Below are 22718 nucleotides of genomic sequence, written 5' to 3'. Positions count from 1 at the left end.
AGTCCTTTGCTGTTGTTCTGGGATTGATTTGCACTTTTCGCACCAGACAGAATGCGTCTCCTTCCTGAGCGGTATGAGCGGCTGCGTGGTCTCATGGTGTTTATACTTGAGTACTATTGTTTTACAGATGAATGTGGTACCTTCAAGCGTTTGGAAATTGCTCCCAAGGATGAACCAGACTTGTGGAGGTCTACAATTTTTTTTGAGGTTTTGGCTCATTTCTTTTGATTTTCCCATGATATCAAGCAAAGAGGCACTGAGTTTAGTTTGAAGGTAGGCCTTGAAATACATCCACAGGTACACCTCCAATTGACTCAAATGATGTCAATTAGCCTATCAAAAGCTTCTAAAGCCATGACATAATTTTCTGTAATTTTCCAAGCTGTTTAAAGGCACAGTCTACTTAGTGTATGTAATATTCTGTCCCACTGGAATTGTGATACAGTGAATTATAAGTGAAATAATCTGTCTGTAAACAATTGTTGGAAAAATTTCTTGTGTCATGCACAAAGTAGATGTCCTAACCGACTTGCCAAACCCATAGTTTGTTAACAAGAAATGTGTGGAGTGGTTTAAAAAACGAGTTTTAATGACTCCAACCTAAGTGTATGTAAACTTCCGACTTCAACTGTACATACTAAATGAAGTGCCACCAATTTACATACAGAATAATACGAATTACCCGGAGACCATGTTGCCCTCACCCACCACCACTTACAGCGTGCATATCCAGTGTGTCCACACTCAAGTCGAAGGATGTGAGGTTCATGGTTTGGAACACCTCCATGAGCGTCTGTCCCTTGCCTCTCTCCACATGCACTATCTCCCCTGGATACTTCTTCATGGCCCTCTTGATGAACCTCAGCAGGTGTTTCTGGTTCATACAGGACGCGGCGTGGATATGGGTATCCACCTGGGTTTACAAGGAATCACAGACATAGAAGATGGATTAGGGCACTTTATCATGATGCAACTGATACAACCAGAGGATGGGCACCCTGCTCTGAGGAGAGTGGTTCTATTCAAGGTTTCTTCCTTCCTGCTCTGAGGAGAGTGGTTCTATTCAAGGTTTCTTCCTTCCTGCTCTGAGGAGAGTGGTTCCATTCAAGGTTTCTTCCTTCCTGCTCTGAGGAGAGTGGTTCCATTCAAGGTTTCTTCCTTCCTGCTCTGAGGAGAGTGGTTCCATTCAAGGTTTCTTCCTTCCTGCTCTGAGGAGAGTGGTTCCATTCAAGGTTTCTTCCTTCCTGCTCTGAGGAGAGTGGTTCCATTCAAGGTTTCTTCCTTCCTGCTCTGAGGAGAGTGGTTCTATTCAAGGTTTCTTCCTTCCTGCTCTGAGGAGAGTGGTTCCATTCAAGGTTTCTTCCTTCCTGCTCTGAGGAGAGTGGTTCTATTCAAGGTTTCTTCCTTCCTGCTCTGAGGAGAGTGGTTCTATTCAAGGTTTCTTCCTTCCTGCTCTGAGGAGAGTGGTTCCATTCAAGGTTTCTTCCTTCCTGCTCTGAGGAGAGTGGTTCCATTCAAGGTTTCTTCCTTCCTGCTCTGAGGAGAGTGGTTCCATTCAAGGTTTCTTCCTTCCTGCTCTGAGGAGAGTGGTTCCATTCAAGGTTTCTTCCTTCCTGCTCTGAGGAGAGTGGTTCCATTCAAGGTTTCTTCCTTCCTGCTCTGAGGAGAGTGGTTCTATTCAAGGTTTCTTCCTTCCTGCTCTGAGGAGAGTGGTTCTATTCAAGGTTTCTTCCTTCCTGCTCTGAGGAGAGTGGTTCCATTCAAGGTTTCTTCCTTCCTGCTCTGAGGAGAGTGGTTCTATTCAAGGTTTCTTCCTTCCTGCTCTGAGGAGAGTGGTTCTATTCAAGGTTTCTTCCTTCCTGCTCTGAGGAGAGTGGTTCTATTCAAGGTTTCTTCCTTCCTGCTCTGAGGAGAGTGGTTCTATTCAAGGTTTCTTCCTTCCTGCTCTGAGGAGAGTGGTTCCATTCAAGGTTTCTTAATTCCTGCTCTGAGGAGAGTGGTTCCATTCAAGGTTTCTTCCTTCCTGCTCTGAGGAGAGTGGTTCCATTCAAGGTTTCTTCCTTCCTGCTCTGAGGAGAGTGGTTCCATTCAAGGTTTCTTAATTCCTGCTCTGAGGAGAGTGGTTCTATTCAAGGTTTCTTCCTTCCTGCTCTGAGGAGAGTGGTTCCATTCAAGGTTTCTTCCTTCCTGCTCTGAGGAGAGTGGTTCCATTCAAGGTTTCTTAATTCCTGCTCTGAGGAGAGTGGTTCTATTCAAGGTTTCTTCCTTCCTGCTCTGAGGAGAGTGGTTCTATTCAAGGTTTCTTCCTTCCTGCTCTGAGGAGAGTGGTTCCATTCAAGGTTTCTTAATTCCTGCTCTGAGGAGAGTGGTTCTATTCAAGGTTTCTTCCTTCCTGCTCTGAGGAGAGTGGTTCTATTCAAGGTTTCTTCCTTCCTGCTCTGAGGAGAGTGGTTCCATTCAAGGTTTCTTCCTTCCTGCTCTGAGGAGAGTGGTTCTATTCAAGGTTTCTTCCTTCCTGCTCTGAGGAGAGTGGTTCTATTCAAGGTTTCTTCCTTCCTGCTCTGAGGAGAGTGGTTCCATTCAAGGTTTCTTAATTCCTGCTCTGAGGAGAGTGGTTCTATTCAAGGTTTCTTCCTTCCTGCTCTGAGGAGAGTGGTTCCATTCAAGGTTTCTTCTTTCCTGTTCTGATTAATATTCCCCAGGAGCATACAGTACCATCAGAGACAAAGCTAACCTCAGAGACTAAACTAACCTCAGAGACTAAGAGACTAAGGTAATCTCAGAGACTAAACTAATCTCAGAGACTAAGAGACTAAGCTAATCTCAGAGACTAAGAGACTCAACTAATCTCAGAGACTAAGGGACTAAGATAACCTCAGAGACTAAGCTAACCTCAGAGACTAAGAGACTAAGCTAACCTCAGAGACTAAGAGACTAAGCTAGCCTCAGAGACTAAGAGACTAAGCTAACCTCAGAGACTAAGAGACTAAGCTAACCTCAGAGACTAAGAGACTAAGCTAACCTCAGAGACTAAGAGACTAAGCTAAACCTCAGAGACTAACCTCAGAGACTAACCTCAGAGACTAAGCTAACCTCAGAGACTAACCTAACCTCAGAGACTAACCTAACCTCAGAGACTAACCTAGCCTCAGAGACTAACCTAGCCTCAGAGACTAACCTAACCTCAGAGACTAACCTAACCTCAGAGACTAACCTAACCTCAGAGACTAACCTAACCTCTGCAATAAGGATAAATTAATCTGGTATCCAGCCGGTGATAGCAATTGAGCCTGGGGATGTGGTTAAACCACATTAGACACGGTCAGCGATTAGTGATATGCTCACCTTGCATATGTTGCAGACATTTCAGTGTTACAGGGTTATGTTAAAGGTTAAGAGGGAGGGACCTTGCATACATTAGAGACGTCTCTTTGAGGGACCTATGTTGCAGACTTCTTGGTGTGACAGGTTTAGGATTAGGGTTAAGTTTAGGGTTAGATTTAGGGTTACGTGGGACTTACCTTGCGTATGTTGTAGAAGTCTCTATGAGGGACTTTCTTCTGAGCTGCCAGCTCCTTCATCTCATTCAGCAATATGTGCATCTGGAACTTAGAACTCAGGTACTGTAACCGACGGTAACAGAACGACTTCCTGTGGTGGTGAATAAGCACAGACATTGTGTCAAATAAAATCAAACGTTATGCCTATAGGTCCATAAAAAAATCTCTATAAACTTTACAGCGAAACAATACATGACGAATACTTTACAGCGAAACAATACATTACCAATACTTTACAATGAAACAATACATTACCAATACTTTACAATGAAACAATACATGACCAATACTTTACAGTGAAACAATACATTACCAATATTTTACAGTGAACCAATACATTACCAATATTTTACAATGAAACAACACATGACCAATACTTTACAGTGAAACAATACATTACCAATATTTTACAATGAAACAACACATGACCAATACTTTACAGTGAAACAATACATTACCAATAGTTTACAGTGAAACAATACATTACCAATAGTTTACAGTGAAACAATACATGAACAAATACTTTACAGTGAAACAATACATTACCAATACTTTACAGTGAAATAATACATTACCACTACTTCACAATGAAACAATACATGAACAATACTTTACAATGACACATTAAAGACAAAAAACAACAAAGAATAAAAGTGTACAAGAGAACAAAACACAGTACCAAAGTAAATCAATAAAAGACACTGTCTGTCTGTGTACTGTACTCACACAGGTCCGTTGATGATGAGAGCCATCATGACGTTCATGTCATTGATGTAGTCCTGTAGGTCTGGATAAGGAAGCTCCAACTCTGTGCTGCTGACATCACAGTGCATGTTTTAAAGGGACATTATAAGATGATCTACTGTACATGCCAGGGGTCAATTCCAAGAATTCAATTCCCAAATCAATATTATTCCCAACAATTTAACACATTCCATTTTGAATTCAGTTCCTGCAGGCTTTCAGGCTGATCATGTCACTGTTCAGATAGGCTAGCTATACTGGAAATAAAGGAATACAGGTTGAAATGATTAAAAACAAATCCTACAGTCAATTTTGTATGCTATGTGCATTAAATCCATTGACTGGGAAATACCGTATATTCCAATTAAATTAAATTCCAAAGATTAAAATGTGTTTACAATTTCAATTAAATTCCAATTCAAAAAGTCCAAACAGTCTAATTCCAATTAAATTCCTATTCCATAACTTGAAGATGTTTTAAATAAACATTTAATTCAATGTAAATTCTCCACTTCATATGTGAATTCAATAATCGAATTAGAATTTCAAGTAAAAAAATCGGAATTGGCCTTGCTACATGCTGATGACAAGTTTTATAACGTATCACAGAGCACAATATAATTCTTTAAACCTGCAGGTTTTAAGTAAAGTGTTACCAAAGTAATTCAAGTGGTAGAAAGATTTAATGGAAGAAACCAATGTCTCACTTCTCCATTGTGTCCTTATTAGTGTAGATATGGACGACACCGTTTACCATCTTGCAGCCGTAGCCTATATCAGGAGGCATACAGGCAGGGTCCTGGTTCTCGTAGGGGTGAGTGGTGGAGACGGGAGGATGGACCGTCTGGTCTAAATCTAGAATAGAATAGAGTACAATAGAATAAAATCAAATAGAATAGAGTACAATAGAATATAATCAAATAGTATATACTTCAATAGAATATAATCAAATAGAATAGAGTAGAATAGAATAGAATCAAATAGAATAGAAATCAATAGAATAGAATCAAATAGAATTCAATAGAATCGAATTAAATGGAATAGAATCAAATAGAATTCAATAGAATAGAATCAAATAGAATAGAATCAAATAGAATATAATCAAATAGAGTAGAGTACAATAGAATAGAATCACATATAATAGAATTCAATAGAATAGAATCAAATAAAATAGAAAGAATATGCTGAACAAAAATATACAGTTGAAGTCGGAAGTTTACATACACCTTAGCAAAATACATTTAAACTCAGTTTTTCACAATTGCTGACATTTAATCCTAGTAAAAATTCCCTGTCTTAGGTCAGTTAGGATCACCACTTTATTTTATGAATATGAAATGTCAGAATAATAGTAGAGAGAATGATTTATGTCAGCTTTTATTTCTTTCATCACATTCCCAGTGGGTCAGAAGTTTACATACACTCAATTAGTATTCGGTAGCATTGCCTTTAAATTGTTTAACTTGGGTCAAACGTTTCGGGTAGCCTTCCACAAGCTTCCCACAATAAGTTGGGTGAATTTTGGCCCCTTCCTCCTGACAGAGCTGGTGTAACTGAGTCAGGTTTGTAGGCCTCCTTGCTCGCACATGCTTTTTCAAACTTTAACTTCCTGACTGATGTCTTGAGATGTTGCTTCAATATATCCACATACTTTTCGTTCCTCATGATGCCATCTATTTTGTGAAGTGCACCAGACCCTCCTGCAGCAAAGCACCCCCACAACATGATGCTGCCACCCCGTGCTTCATGGTTGGGATGGTGTTCTTCGGCTTGCAAACCTCCCCCTTTTCCCTCCAAACATAACGATGGTCATTATGGCCAAAGTTCTATTTTTGTTTCATCAGACAAGAGGACATTTCTCCAAAAAGTACGATCTTTGTCCCCATATGCAGTTGCAAACCATAGTCTGGCTTTTTGATGGCGGTTTTGGAGCAGTGGCTTCTTCCTTCCTGAGCAGCCTTTCAGGTTGTGTCGATGTAGGACTCATTTTACTGTGGATATAGATATTTTTGTACCTGTTTCCTCCAGCATCTTCACAAGGTCCTTTGCTGTTTTTCTGGGATTGATTTGCACTTTTCGCACCTAAGTACGTTCGTCTCTAGGAGACAGAACGCGTCTCCTTCCTGAGCGATATGACGGCAGCGTGGTTCCATGGTGTTTATACTTGCACACTATTGTTTGTACAGATGAACGTGGTACCTTCAGGTGTTTGCAAATTGCTCCCAAGGATGAACCAGACTTGTGGAAGTCTACAAATTTTCTTCTGAGGTCTTGGCTGATTTCTTTTGATTTTCCCATGATGTTAAGCAAAGAGGCACTTAGTTTGAAAGTAGGCCTTGAAATACATCCACAGGTACATCTGCAATTGACTCAAACTATGTCAATTAGCCTATCAGAAGCTTCTAAAGCCATGACATAATTTTCTGGAATTTTCCAAGCTGTTTAAAGGCACAGTCAAATTAGTGTATGTAAACTTCTGACCCACTGGAATTGTGAAACAGTGAATTATAAGTGAAATAATCTGTCTGTAAACAATTGTTGTAAAAATTGCTTGTGTCATGCACAAAGTAGATGTCCTAACCGACTTGGCAAAACTATAGTTTGTTAACAAGAAATTTGTGGAGTGGTTGAAAAACGAGTTTTAATGACTACAACCTAAGTGTATGTAAACTTCCGATTTCAACTGTAATACGCAACATGCAACAATTTCAAAGATTTTACTGATTATTTACAGCTCATAGAAGGAAATAAAATGTAATTAATTAATTAGGACCTAATCTATGGATTTCACATGACTGGGCAGGGGTACAGCCATGGGTGGGCATAGGCTCCCCCAATTGGGAGCCAGGTCCACCCACTGGGGAGCCAGGCCCAGCCAATAAGAATTAGTTTCCCCCCACAAAAGGGCTTTATAACAGACAGAAATACTCCTCAGCACCACCCCCCCAAAACTTGAGAGACCTGTGGCATTGTGTTGAATGACAAAACTGTACATTTTAGAATGGCCTTTTAATGTCCCCAGCACAAGGTGCACCTGTGCAATGATCATGTTTTTTAATCATCTTCTTGATATGCCACACCTGTTAGGTGGATGGATTATCTTGGCAAAGGAGAAACGCTCACTAATAGGGATGTAAACAAAATTGTACACAACATTTTAGAGAAATACGTTTGATGTGCGTATGGAACATTTCGGGGATCTTTTATTTCAGCTCATGAAACATGGGGACCAACACTTTACATGTTGCTTATAGATATATTTTTGTTCAGTATATAATAGAATTAAAGTTATTAGTCCGTCAGACACAGAACTTCTTCTTCTTCTTCTTGCTGTTGATGGGTTGGAATGGGCCAAGCATGTTGCCAACGCCATACCCATGTCGGCATTGCATTTCAATGGGGATAATTCTCCCACTGGTCTGTACACTGCGTGACAGTCTGTGCTGCTAGGTGGTAGAGCTGATGGAGTGGGAAAATTACTTCTATTGATGATTATGAAACTGCTAGTCCTGAAAAGGCATAATGATTGGCTGAGAGCCATTTGAAGTTGTGCTAACAGCAGATTAACCTTTGACAGCGTGTGGTTTCAAATGTTGAATTTCAATGATGAAAATTCTCCCAGTTTACACACAGTCTGTGCTAGGTGTTGTGCACGTGCCTGCTTGCCTGTCGGCCTGTGTTTTTCTATGTGTCTGTCTGCCTTTCTGTCTGTCTGTGTTTCTCTGTGTGTCTGTCCGCCTGTCTGTCTGCCTGTCTGTCTGCCTGTGTTTCTCTGTGTGTCTGTCTGCCTGTCTGTATGTGTTTCTCTGTGTGTCTGTCCGCATTTCAGTCTGTCTGTCTGTGTTTCTCTGTCTGTCTTCTCTACCTGCAGTAACAGAGGTCTCAGGTATCTCCTCATAGATCCCCATATCTAGAGGTCTGTCACTGAGCTCCTCCAGGTAGCTGGCTGTGGTCCGACAGAAGCTCTGCATGGACAGGCCGATGTACTTCTCCCTGATGAACAAGGCCTTCACTACACACTTAGCAGCATCCAGCAGGTCTGTGAAGGGAACCTGGAGAGAGGGGGCGGGGAGAGAGAGGGCACAGGTTAGCCATTGGATCTTAGAAGAAAAATAATACTTTTATTTTCACATTGTAATTTCTTAATCATCTTTTTCCTTTTCAACCCACACCCATGTGAGCTGCCCCTGGATCAGTGTTTAGAGGTTAGCTAAGTGCCTTGCTCAAAGGCCCTACAGCAGGATATGGTATGTTTTTTTTTGGGGGGGGGGGTATTTCTGTGACCTACCCCACATTTCTCCTCTCCAGAGATGGCAACCCGCTGGAACTCCTTCTCTCCTTCTCGCTCCATCTCCTTGGGGTACAGGTCCATGAATGCCTGGCTCTGCTCCTTCAGGTATCTAACACAAGACGATAGGCCAGCTGTATTCAACTGTTACCCCACGAGGTCTGGAGCCCGCTGCTTTTCTATTCTACATGATAATTAATTGCGCCCACCTGGTGTCCCAGGTCTAAATCATTCCCTGATTAGAGGGCTAGAATGGAAAAAAAAACTTTAAAAACTGTGGAATGTCTTCGAGGACCAGAGTTGAATATGAGGGTGATAGGGGAAGAGAAACGGTTCATTGACAAGACTGTGTTAGCCAGCTGAGCTAAAGCCTAGACTGCTAAACTACATGAGAGATAAACTATATGTGACCGACCAGGGTACTCTGCATGCCACAAGACTGTGTTAGCCTGCTGAGCCAAAGCCAATGCATTAGCTAGCGGAGCTAATGTGAGTGTCCTTACTGTACTCACTCTAGGTCAGTAGCTAGAGGAACTAATGTGAGTCTCCTTACTGTACTCACTCTCGGTCAGTAGCTAGAGGAACTAATGTGAGTCTCTTTACTGTACTCACTCTAGGTCAGTAGCTAGCGGAGCTAATGTGAGTCTCCTTACTGTACTCACTCTAGGTCAGTAGCTAGAGGAGCTAATGTGAGTGTCCTTACTGTACTCACTCTAGGTCAGTAGCTAGCGGAACTAATGTGAGTCTCCTTACTGTACTCACTCTAGGTCAGTAGCTAGCGGAGCTAATGTGAGTCTCCTTACTGTACTCACTCTAGGTCAGTAGCTAGAGTAGCTAATGTGAGTGTCCTTACTGTACTCACTCTAGGTCAGTAGCTAGAGGAGCTAATGTGAGTGTCCTTACTGTACTCACTCTAGGTCAGTAGCTAGAGGAGCTAATGTGAGTGTCCTTACTGTACTCACTCTAGGTCAGTAGGTAGAGGAGCTAATGTGAGTCTCCTTACTGTACTCACTCTAGGTCAGTAGCTAGAGGAGCTAATGTGAGTGTCCTTACTGTACTCACTCTAGGTCAGTAGCTAGCGGAACTAATGTGAGTGTCCTTACTGTACTCACTCTAGGTCAGTAGCTAGAGGAGCTAATGTGAGTGTCCTTACTGTACTCACTCTAGGTCAGTAGCTAGAGGAGCTAATGTGAGTGTCCTTACTGTACTCACTCTAGGTCAGTAGCTAGAGGAGCTAATGTGAGTGTCCTTACTGTACTCTCTCTAGGTCAGTAGCTAGAGGAACTAATGTGAGTGTCCTTACTGTACTCACTCTAGGTCAGTAGCTAGAGGAGCTAATGTGAGTGTCCTTACTGTACTCACTCTAGGTCAGTAGCTAGAGGAGCTAATGTGAGTGTCCTTACTGTACTCACTCTAGGTCAGTAGCTAGAGGAACTAATGTGAGTGTCCTTACTGTACTCACTCTAGGTCAGTAGCTAGAGGAGCTAATGTGAGTGTCCTTACTGTACTCACTCTAGGTCAGTAGCTAGAGGAGCTAATGTGAGTGTCCTTACTGTACTCACTCTAGGTCAGTAGCTAGCGGAACTAATGTGAGTGTCCTTACTGTACTCACTCTAGGTCAGTAGGTAGAGGAGCTAATGTGAGTCTCCTTACTGTACTCACTCTAGGTCAGTAGCTAGAGGAACTAATGTGAGTGTCCTTACTGTACTCACTCTAGGTCAGTAGCTAGAGGAGCTAATGTGAGTCTCCTTACTGTACTCACTCTAGGTCAGTAGCTAGAGGAGCTAATGTGAGTGTCCTTACTGTACTCACTCTAGGTCAGTAGCTAGCGGAACTAATGTGAGTGTCCTTACTGTACTCACTCTAGGTCAGTAGGTATAGGAGCTAATGTGAGTCTCCTTACTGTACTCACTCTAGGTCAGTAGCTAGAGGAGCTAATGTGAGTGTCCTTACTGTACTCACTCTAGGTCAGTAGCTAGAGGAGCTAATGTGAGTGTCCTTACTGTACTCACTCTAGGTCAGTAGCTAGAGGAACTAATGTGAGTGTCCTTACTGTACTCACTCTAGGTCAGTAGCTAGAGGAGCTAATGTGAGTGTCCTTACTGTACTCACTCTAGGTCAGTAGCTAGAGGAGCTAATGTGAGTGTCCTTACTGTACTCACTCTAGGTCAGTAGCTAGAGGAGCTAATGTGAGTGTCCTTACTGTACTCACTCTAGGTCAGTAGCTAGCGGAACTAATGTGAGTGTCCTTACTGTACTCACTCTAGGTCAGTAGGTAGAGGAGCTAATGTGAGTCTCCTTACTGTACTCACTCTAGGTCAGTAGCTAGAGGAGCTAATGTGAGTGTCCTTACTGTACTCACTCTAGGTCAGTAGCTAGAGGAACTAATGTGAGTGTCCTTACTGTACTCACTCTAGGTCAGTAGCTAGAGGAACTAATGTGAGTGTCCTTTATGGAATCACTCTAGGTCAGTAGCTAGAGGAGCTAATGTGAGTGTTCTTACTGTACTCACTCTAGGTCAGTAGCTAGAGTAACTAATGTGAGTGTCCTTACTGTACTCACTCTAGGTCAGTAGCTAGAGGAGCTAATGTGAGTGTCCTTACTGTACTCACTCTAGGTCAGTAGCTAGAGGAGCTAATGTGAGTGTCCTTACTGTACTCACTCTAGGTCAGTAGCTAGAGGAACTAATGTGAGTCTCCTTACTGTACTCACTCTAGGTCAGTAGCTAGAGGAGCTAATGTGAGTGTCCTTACTGTACTCACTCTAGGTCAGTAGCTAGAGGAACTAATGTGAGTGTCCTTACTGTACTCACTCTAGGTCAGTAGCTAGAGGAGCTAATGTGAGTGTCCTTACTGTACTCACTCTAGGTCAGTAGCTAGAGGAACTAATGTGAGTGTCCTTACTGTACTCACTCTAGGTCAGTAGCTAGAGGAGCTAATGTGAGTGTCCTTACTGTACTCACTCTAGGTCAGTAGCTAGAGGAGCTAATGTGAGTGTCCTTACTGTACTCACTCTAGGTCAGTAGCTAGAGGAGCTAATGTGAGTGTCCTTACTGTACTCACTCTAGGTCAGTAGCTAGAGGAACTAATGTGAGTGTCCTTACTGTACTCACTCTAGGTCAGTAGCTAGAGGAGCTAATGTGAGTGTCCTTACTGTACTCACTCTAGGTCAGTAGCTAGAGGAACTAATGTGAGTGTCCTTACTGTACTCACTCTAGGTCAGTAGCGCTGCCAGTCTTCATTAACTCCTGTTTGGCTCGCAGAAGGATATTTGGCTCAAACCTGTAGAAGACATAATAAAAAGCTTTTTAAGAGACTTCAACATGATCCCATTTGTGCTCTCTCTCTCTCTCTCTCTCTCTCTCTCTCTCTCTCTCTCTCTCTCTCTCTCTCTCTCTCTCTCTCTCTCTCTCTCTCTCTCCTCTCCTCTCTCTCTCTCTCTCTCTCTCTCTCTCTCTCTTCTCTCTCTCTCTCTCTCCTCTCTCTCTCTCTCTCTGCCCTCTCTCTCTCTCTGCCCTCTCTCTCTCTCTCTCTCTGCCCTCTCTCTCTCTCTCTGCCCTCTCTCTCTCTCTCTGCCCTCTCTCTCTCTCTCTGCCCTCTCTCTCTCTCTCTGCCCTCTCTCTCTCTCTCTGCCCTCTCTCTCTCTCTCTGCCCTCTCTCTGCCCTCTCTCTCTCTCTCTCTCTGCCCCCTCCTCTCCCCTCCTCTGCCGCCTCTCTCTCTCTCTCTCTCTCTGCCCCCTCCTCTCCCCTCCTCTGCCGCCTCTCTCTCTCTCTCTCTCTCTCTCTCTCTCTCTCTCTCTCCTTGGCCCTCTTTCTCTCTCTCTCTCTCCTTGGCCCTCCCTCTCTCCTCTCCCTCCCCGTCATTCCTCTCTGTCTCCCTCCTCTGCCCTCCCTCCCTCCTCTGCCCTCCCTCCCTCCTCTGCCCTCCCTCCTTCCCTCTCTTACTTGACATCCTGGCTGATCTGTCTCTCTAGTCGTTGTCGTCTCTCCTCCAGCTGTTCTATGGGACTGTCTTCAGGGAACTCATAAGGGGCGCTGAGCATATCACGCTCTGCTAAGCTGCGAGAGAACAGCTCCTACATGGAGACACAGAGAGAGTAGCTTGTTTAGAGCTTGCTTGGAAATACGTTGTAAAACTTATTTGTTATTAACGATTTTCAATTCAATTTTCTTTCTATCTCACTTACCTCTGCGATCTCCTTGTACTTGCCGTCCATGGAGGTACGTAGGTCAATTGTCTGTTTCAGACTCACGGGGATCCCTGGCAAAGAATGCTGGGAAGTCAGGAGGTGGCGGGCACCACGGCGGTCAACTAGAGAGAGAGAGGAGGGAGAAAGTGGGAGAGGGAGGGAGAGAGAGAGAGCGAGAGAGAGAGGAAGGAGAGAGAGATGGAAGGAAGAAAGAAAGAAAGAAAGAAAGAAAAGAAAAGGAGCGAGAGAGAGAGTTAGAGCGTTAGAGAGTGATAAAGAGAGAGAGATAGAGAGAGATAAAGAGAGAGATAGAGAGTGATAAAGAGAGAGAGAGAGGAAGGAGATAGAGCGAGAGAGACTGTTATGCCGATCTGCACCGTGCCAAATCAGATGTTTCCAAGATCAGGTTTCTTTCCCCTTTTTACTAAGCTTAGCCTACTCCACAGTTCATAAACCCGGAAGGCACAGAAGCCACATACGCTTGTTATTCTCTGCCTGACGACTGCCAGGACAATATACAGAGCTGAGCCAAAACAGTAACCCAGCCCGGTGCTGGAGGTCTGAACTCAGCCGCTGTTTCTGCCTCCAGACACAACGGACCATTCAGGTGGAGCCTAAAACCCATCAACACTGGCCTTGTTGCCAGCACAGGATTCAATGTCTCCTAAAACCCATCAACAATACACTGGCCTTGTTGCCAGCACAGGATTCAATGTCTCCTAAAACCCATCAACAATACACTGGCCTTGTTGCCAGCACAGGATTCAATGTCTCCTAAAACCCATCAACAATACACTGGCCTTGTTGCCAGCACAGGATTCAATGTCTCCTAAAACCCTTCAACAATACACTGGCCTTGTTGCCAGCACAGGATTCAATGTCTCCTAAAACCCATCAACAATACACTGGCCTTGTTGCCAGCACAGGATTCAATGTCTCCTAAAACCCATCAACAATACACGGGCCTTGTTGCCAGCACAGGATTCAATGTCGCCTAAAACCCATCAACAATACACTGGCCTTGTTGCCAGCACAGGATTCAATGTCTCCATGTTGATTAATCTTGACACTAAGGGGGCGCCATTTCGACTTTGTAAAAATTTGTTCCCAAATTAAATTGCCTCATACTCAATTCTTGCTCGTACAATATGCATATTATTATTACTAATGGATAGAAAACACTCTCTAGTTTCTAAAACCGTTTGAATTATTTCTCTGAGTGAAACAGAACTCATTCTGCAGCACATTTCCTGTCAGGGAGTGAGATTTCAGAAATCGAGGTCCCTGTTCTGAGGCCAGTTTATAAGTCCCCATGTAAGCCATCGGGCTACATGCACTGCATACGCCTTCCTCTAGATGTCAGTAAGCGGGGATAATTTGAATGGAGTGGATTGCGCAATCTGGGGCCCTATATAAGACCGTGGAACGGAAGTACCATTCTTTTCAACGGGGTGCCTGGCGCAGCAGGGACATCACAGTGGCCTCCTGCAAAGCTTTCGTTTTAGCAGTTCTATATCTCCGGTCATGTTTTTATTCGTTATAGTTGTTAAAGACATCATAAGGTAGTTAATTTAAACCGACTTATAGCAGTTTATAGCAGTTTATTGCGATTTTCCTGGAATTCTTTGTGACGCGCTTTCACTAGTTGGGCACCTCTCCAGTGGGTGGCTATCGTTAGCTGCTTTTTCCACATGAGAAGAGGACATCTTTCAACCAAAAGACGATTGTTCTGGAGAAAGGACACCTTGCCCAAGATTCTGATGGAAGCTCGGCAAATAGTAAGCAATCTTTATGTTGTTAATTCGTATTTATGTTGACAAATGTCAAATACTAATTCCGCCATGAATTTCGGTGCGTCTCGCTTTAGCGCAAGCTGTATGCTTGAAGTAACGTTAATTTAAAAAATGTAACACAGCGATTGCATTAAGAACTAATTTGTCTTTCATTGGCTGTCCAACTTGTATTTTTTAGTCAAGTTTATGAATAGTTTTCGATTAGAATAGGTGCCTCTCCAAGATGGCGCCGGACAGATTGCTTGAAGTTTTGGCCGCTAATCACATTGTATAACCACGAATTGTGCCGCTAAATATGCACATTTTCGAACAAACTCTATATGCATTGTGTAATATGATGTTATAGGACTGTCATCTGAAAAATTCTGAGAAGGTTAGTGAAAAAATTAATATATTTTGGTGGTTTATACGTTATCGCTATTTTTGCCTTGAATCAATGCTGTTGTGATGTTTGCTATTGTGGTAAGCTAATATAACGCTATATTGTGTTTTCGCTGTAAAACACTTAGAAAATCTGAAATATTGGCTGGATTCACAAGATCTGTGTCTTTCATCTGCTGTACGCTGTGTATTTTTAAGAAATGTTTTATGATGAGTAATTAGATAATACACGATGGTCTCTGTAGTTATTCTAGTCGCTTTGGTGAGAGTTGTGATGGTGGCTGCAATGTAAAACTATGATTTATACCTGAAATATGCACATTTTTCTAACAAAACATATGCTATACAATAAATATGTTATCAGACTGTCATCTGATGAAGTTGTTTCTTGGTTAGTGGCTATTTATATCTTTATTTGGTCGAATTTGTGATAGCTACTGATGGAGTAAAAAAATGGTGGAGTAAAGAAGTGGTGTCTTTTGCTAACGTGGTTAGCTAATAGATTTACATATTGTGTCTTCCCTGTAAAACATTTTAAAAATCAGAAATGATGGCTGGATTCACAAGATGTGTATCTTTCATTTGGTGTCATGGACTTGTGATTTCATGAACATTTTATTATATGATATCCCTGTGGCTTTAGGCTAGGCTATGCTAGTCAGCTTTTTTGATGGGGGGGGATCCCGGATCCGGGTTTGTGAGGCGTTAGATTTAAGCAAATGCAGTTGCAAGAAAAACAATAACATTCTAACTACAGTTACAAGACCTGGGCCAAGGGTCAAGGGTCAAGGGGCTCATTGAACAGTACAAGCTAGGATGGAAAGATATCTGATGTAAGAACATGTGAATACAAGATGGTTAAAAACAGTTCAGATATCCAGACAGCCAGCCAGCCAGCCGACCGACCGACCGACAGACAGACAGCACAGCCAGACATCCAGATAGACAGCCAGCCAGACATCCAGATAGACAGCCAGCCAGACAGCCAGATAGACAGCCAGCCAGACAGCCAGCCATACAGCCCGCCAGACAGCCAGCCAGACATCCAGCAAGACATCCAGCCAGACAGCCAGACAGACATCCAGACAGCCAGACAGTCAGACATCCAGCCAGACAGCCAGACAGACATCCAGACAATGGATATGGTATGTGCTTCACCTTCCTGTCCCCCAGAGTGCACTTAGCAATCAGCATCAGGGTCTGTTGGTGCGACGATATTAACTTCTTTGGGACAGGGGGGCAGTAGTGAGTAACTTGGATAAAAAGCTGCCCAGAGTAAACTGCCTGCTACTCAGTCCTAAAAGCTAGAATATGCATATAATTAGTAGATTTGAATAGAAAACACTCTGAAGTTTCTAGAACTGTTTGAATGATGTCTGTGAGTATAACAGAACAGAACTCCAACCAGGAAGTGGGAAATCTGAGGTTTGTAGTTTTTCAACTCTTTGCCCATCCAAGATACAGTGGAAATGGGGTCATATTGCACTTCCTAAGGCTTCCACTAGATGTCAACAGTCTTTAGGACCTTGTTTGATGCTTCTACTGTGAAGGAGGGGGGAATGGGAGCTGAATGAGTCAGAGGTCTGCCAGAGTGGCATGCGCTGTTCACGCGCGTTCATGTGAGAGGTAGCTTGCGTTCCACTGCAATTCTACAGACAAAGGAATTCTCCGGTTGGAACATTATTGACGATTTATGATAAAAACATCCTAAAGATTGATTCTATACTTAGTTTGACATGTTTCTACGAACTGTAATATAACTTTTCGTCTGAACTTTCGCCTGGACTTGCCCGCGCGTCGTGAGTTTGGATTGTGTACTAAACGCGCGAACAAAAAGGAGGTATTTGGACATAAATTATGGACTTTATCGAACAAATCAAACATTTATTGTGGAACTGGGATTCCTGGGAGTGCATTCTGATGAAGATCATCAAAGGTAAGTGAATATTTATAATGCTATTTCTGACTTTGTTGACTCCATAACATGGCGGATATCTGTATGGCTTGTTTGGGCTCTGAGCGCTGTACTCAGATTATTGCATGGTGTGCTTTGTCGGTTAAGCTTTTTTGAAATCTGACACAGCGGTTGCATTAAGGAGAAGTTTATCTAAAGTTCCATGCATAACACTTGTATTTTCATCAACATTTATGATGAGTGTTTCTGTAAATTGATGTGGCTCTCTGCAAAATCACCGGATGTTTTGGAAGCAAAACATTACTGAACGTAATGCGCCAATGTAATCTGACATTTTGGGATATAAATATGAACTTTATCGAACAAAACATACATGTATTGTGTAACATGAAGTCCTATGAGTGATTCACAACAAGTGTAGCTTTAATTTGGTGTATTGCATGTGTGATTTCATGAAAGTTTAATTTTTATAGTAATTTATTTTTTGGCGCTCTGCATTTTCACTGGATGTTGGCCATGTGGGACGCTTGGCGGTTTTAATCTTCTCCCTCAAACAGCGGACCAGGATCTAAAATATGAATGTTCCTGTTTAATATTTCATCCCGGCCTCCAAACACCTAAAATGGTAGAATGTCAGAGGGACCGTTGTCCAGCACTATATACAGCCTGACACACATGCTATTGGAGTCCACTGGAACCAGGCTTCCTACAGCAAAACAAGCTGAGTACTTTCATTCATCTATTTGCTCTGCCCTCATATTTAGCCTCACAATTAAGTGTTTTACCATGTTCTGGTTCAGGACAACCTGGACTACAATGAAGTGTTTTACCATGTTCTGGTTCAGGACAACCAGGACTACAATGAAGTGTTTTACCATGTTCTGGTTCAGGACAACCAGGACTACAATGAAGTGTTTTACCATGTTCTGGTTCAGGACAACCTGGACTACAATGAAGTGTTTTACCATGTTCTGGTTCAGGACAACCAAGACTACAATGAAGTGTTTTAACATTTTATTTTCAGGACAACCAGGACTACAATGAAGTGTTTTACCATGTTCTGGTTCAGGACAACCAGGACTACAATGAAGTGTTTTAACATTTTATTTTCGGGACAACCAGGACTACAATGAAGTGTTTTAACATTTTATTTTCAGGACAACCAGGACTACAATGAAGTGTTTTACCATGTTCTGGTTCAGGACAACCTGGACTACAATGAAGTGTTTTACCATGTTCTGGTTCAGGACAACCTGGACTACAATGAAGTGTTTTACCATGTTCTGGTTCAGGACAACCTGGACTACAATGAAGTGTTTTACCATGTTCTGGTTCAGGACAACCTGGACTACAATGAAGTGTTTTACCATGTTCTGGTTCAGGACAACCAGGACTACAATGAAGTGTTTAACCATGTTCTGGTTCAGGACAACCAGGACTACAAGTAGGACACACAACTATTTGACCTAAACAGTTGCATTCGTGAGTTTTATTGACAAATGTTAATAAGAAAATAAGATAAACTGATAAAATAAATGATTAATATGAATGCTTTAAGTGTAGAAATGGTTTGCTCAGTGGGAAATTCATATTCAACTAGTCAGAGAACATTGTGTGGAGTTTGTGACAGAAACGATGTGAGTTTATTACAGTATTATAGACACTATGTCCTGGGATTTACTATGATCTTCTATGTAGAAGAACCCCTTACAGTATTATAGATACTATGTCCTGGGATTTACTATGATCTTCTATGTAGAAGAACCCCTTACAGTATTATAGACACTATGACCTGGGATTTCCTATGATCTTCTAGGTAGAAGAACCCCTTACAGTATTATAGATACTATGTCCTGGGATTTCCTATGATCTTCAAGGTAGAAGAACCCCTTACAGTATTATAGACACTATGACCTGGGATTTACTATTGTATTCTATGTATACGAACCCTTTACCTTCTAACGACCGTTGTGTAGCTTGTGAGCATCATAGAGCAAGAAAGGTTACATGTGCGTGTTCGTGAGTCTCAGATCTTCATAGATAATAATAGTTTTGTAGCTCAAACCATTCAAACTTTAGACGTTTTGGGGAGATTTTTTTTATTTTCTTCTTGGGATCCGCCCCTTGTCTCAGAAACACAGCTTTTAGCTCAGCAGCTGTTAATCACACAGACTAGTGGTTGGTATCTACAGATGCAGAAGAAATACCCCCCCCCCCCAAAAAAAACATCAGTCTCAACCACAAACATTAAAAAATATATATTTATCCTTTATTTAACGAGGCAAGTCAGTTAAGAACAAACTCTTATTTACAATGACAGCCTACCGGGGAACAGTGGGTTAACTGCCTTGTTCAGGGGAACAGTGGGTTAACTGCCTTGTTCAGGGGCAGAACGACAGATACCGTGGGACTCAAGAGATTTAGCCTAATGTCTATGCTTAGGGGTCATGTATAAAAATGCCCAGCTGCCCTTTATTTAGGCTACCATAGCTAGAAGAAGAGATCTCAGTAACTTTGAAAGAGAGGCCTCAAAGGAACCTAGGGGTGTTAAAAAGGGTATGTATATCTCTCAGTCACCAGATCTCAACCCAATTGAACACTTATGAGAGATTCTGGAGCGGAATTACTCATGGAAGAATGGTGTCGTATCCCTCCAATAGAGTTCCAGACACTTGTAGAATCTATGCCAAGGTGCGTTGAATCTGTTCTGGCTCGTGGTGCCCCCAACGCCCTATTAAGACACTTTACGTTGGTGTTTGCTTTATTTTGACAGTTACCTGTATGTGTTTTGTGGATGGCAGTATGCTTCCAGTGGCAATAATAGCAGCGCTAAGCCTTATGGGCCTGTATGCATCTGATCCCCTAATGGCTGCTATATTTAGATCATCTAATGGTTACGTAACTCCCCATCCACACAATACACACCAAGGAGAAACTAGTCCCCAAGCAGGCACGTTTCACACGGCGCTACATTTTGTACTTGGCTCTACAGGGTAGATTCCATTATGGCTCTACAGGGTAGAATCCATTATGGCTCTACAGGGTAGATTCCATTATGGCTCTACAGGGTAGCATCCATTATGGCTCTACAGGGTAGCATCCATTATGGCTCTACAGGGTAGATTCCATTATGGCTCTACAGGGTAGCATCCATTATGGCTCTACAGGGTAGCATCCATTATGGCTCTACAGGGTAGCATCCATTATGGCTCTACAGGGACACAGTTGGAAGAGATACATGGTATCATGACAATAATCTGTACGGATCATAGATTCTGCTTGTACTGTATGGAACCTCAGGTAACCTAATCTCAGATATAACAATGACTTAGATTTGACCCGGAAACACAACATGCCCCTTGCAAAATCATCGACTAGGACAATCAGTCAATCATGTCTCCAGGTATTCGGGTAATACAGTTAATACATAACATTGGTGCCCAGAAACATATGTTGCATAGTGTTCTGGCCAACTAGTCCATTTGGTAGATTAAAGTTCCACAGTCTGTCATGAGGGACTACGGGAAAATAGTACAGAAGATTTCTATATTATATTTAACACATGGTCACTTCTTCATTATCTTGATCGATTCAATTGTAGGTGAGGCTTGACAAGGAGGTGTAATGGTAATCCTTTGCTAATTGACTTCCCATCCAATGCATAATAGCAATACACAGAATTGTAACATAGTCGGTCCTAACTCTAACCTTCATTGGACTCTCTCCTCGAACCAGGGATGTTCTCTGGTTCAAGCCAAACGCTCACATTTCAAAAGCACACCTGAGAACCTGACCGCTCTGTTCTATCTCATCCGGAGCTCGTGTTGTTGTCGTCAACAGTCCTCAGGGAGGGATGACGATTAAATGAATCTGATACTAAGAACTGATACTAAGGAGAGTAAAGGTCAAAAGTGAAGGGTCGTCGCTTCCTGTTAGGTTCTTATTTTTCAGAGTAAATAACTCACGGACACTAGAGATGCTTTAACCAAGTTGAATTCTTCCCAACGGTTCTCTACAGCTGTAATTCAGACAGCAAAACATTTATCCCCATCACAGTTTATATAAATCCCACTTAAGACACACCTCCTTCTCTCCAATCCTTACATCTTATGGTTCAACAGGAAGAGGGTAACAGAATACCAAACCCTTATTACTCCCTTAAGGGGATGTGACCTCATCTCCTGACCTCAACCTCATCCACAGATGTCCATCTGTCTTTCCTGAATCATCCCGGTGCTCTCCTCCCGTCCACCCAACACATTCCAACACATTCCACAGCTATCTGTCTTTCCTGTATCAACACGGTGCTCTCCTCCCGTCCACCCAACACATTCCACAGCTATCTGTCTTTCCTGAATCAACACGGTGCTCTCCTCTTGTCACCCAACACATTCCACAGCTATCTGTCTTTCCTGAATCAACACGGTGCTCTCCTCTTGTCACCCAACACATTCCACAGCTATCTGTCTTTCCTGTATCATCACGGTGCTCTCCTCCCGTCCACCCAACACATTCCACAGCTATCTGTCTTTCCTGAATCATCCCGGTGCTCTCCTCCCGTCCACCCAACACATTCCACAGCTATCTGTCTTTCCTGAATCATCCCGGTGCTGTCCTCCCGTCCACCCAACACATTCCACAGCTATCTGTCTTTCCTGTATCATCACGGTGCTCTCCTCCCGTCCACCCAACACATTCCAACACATTCCACAGCTATCTGTCTTTCCTGTATCAACACGGTGCTCTCCTCCCGTCCACCCAACACATTCCACAGCTATCTGTCTTTCCTGTATCAACACGGTGCTCTCCTCCCGTCCATCCAACACATTCCACAGCTATCTGTCTTTCCTGAATCAACACGGTGCTCTCCTCTTGTCACCCAACACATTCCACAGCTATCTGTCTTTCCTGAATCAACACGGTGCTCTCCTCTTGTCACCCAACACATTCCACAGCTATCTGTCTTTCCTGAATCATCCCGGTGCTCTCCTCCCGTCCACCCAACACATTCCACAGCTATCTGTCTTTCCTGAATCATCCCGGTGCTGTCCTCCCGTCCACCCAACACATTCCACAGCTATCTGTCTTTCCTGAATCATCCCGGTGCTCTCCTCCCGTCCACCCAACACATTCCACAGCTATCTGTCTTTCCTGAATCATCCCGGTGCTCTCCTCCCGTCCACCCAACACATTCCAACACATTCCACAGCTATCTGTCTTTCCTGTATCAACACGGTGCTCTCCTCCCGTCCACCCAACACATTCCACAGCTATCTGTCTTTCCTGAATCATCCCGGTGCTCTCCTCCCGTCCACCCAACACATTCCAACACATTCCACAGCTATCTGTCTTTCCTGAATCATCCCGGTGCTGTCCTCCCGTCCACCCAACACATTCCACAGCCACTCTGTCTCTCCACAGATCTCACTCCTTAATAATATACCATGCGTCTGGTCTATCATGTCTTTAACATCTCAATGTTCAACATGACGACACTGTGTAATCAACCTCCTCAAAGAGAGGGCTGATCTCTGAACTCGTCCACACTACTGGTTTTCCTGTCTTGAGTTTTAGATGTCTCCCGACAACATCTTCGATTGTTGTGTCAAGTCCACAACTGTACAGCTGTGGCTCCAGTGTCTCAGTGGGTTAGAGCGTGGAACAGGCAACACCATGGGTTGTGGGTATTCATCAACGAGTATGTTTCCATTAACCATTAGCAGTAATTATAGCAAAGAGATTACTGATGCGGGGGGGGGGGGGTCAATGGGCACACTCACACACACATTACTACCGGAATATTACACAAGTCACTGTCTGGCGACAGGGTAGCAGAGGGTGAGGGAGA

At 43.0% G+C, this 22718-nt stretch overlaps 1 protein-coding gene across 4 annotated transcripts in view; it reads right to left on the bottom strand.

Annotated features, from left to right (window-relative positions):
• Positions 1-22718, bottom strand: part of LOC129829513 (AMP deaminase 2-like) — a 76788-nt gene that overhangs the window by 37777 nt on the left and 16293 nt on the right. For 2 of the 4 annotated variants that reach the window (XM_055891237.1, XM_055891241.1), the window contains exons 2-10: positions 12779-12903; positions 12537-12667; positions 11805-11873; positions 8593-8704; positions 8170-8356; positions 5012-5159; positions 4287-4376; positions 3522-3651; positions 719-913 (exon numbers count right to left, since the gene is read on the bottom strand). In XM_055891237.1, coding sequence (XP_055747212.1) covers positions 719-913; positions 3522-3651; positions 4287-4376; positions 5012-5159; positions 8170-8356; positions 8593-8704; positions 11805-11873; positions 12537-12667; positions 12779-12903 — 1187 coding nt within the window. The remainder of the gene's footprint in view (positions 1-718; positions 914-3521; positions 3652-4286; positions 4377-5011; positions 5160-8169; positions 8357-8592; positions 8705-11804; positions 11874-12536; positions 12668-12778; positions 12904-22718) is intronic. The other 2 variants (XM_055891239.1, XM_055891240.1) reach the window with 2 other exon arrangements.

This window comes from Salvelinus fontinalis, chromosome 31 (assembly GCF_029448725.1).
Source record: "Salvelinus fontinalis isolate EN_2023a chromosome 31, ASM2944872v1, whole genome shotgun sequence".
Lineage (NCBI taxonomy): Eukaryota > Metazoa > Chordata > Actinopteri > Salmoniformes > Salmonidae > Salvelinus > Salvelinus fontinalis.
The sequence above is the reverse complement of the archived record's forward strand: the minus strand, read 5'-3'. Positions and strand labels throughout refer to the sequence as shown.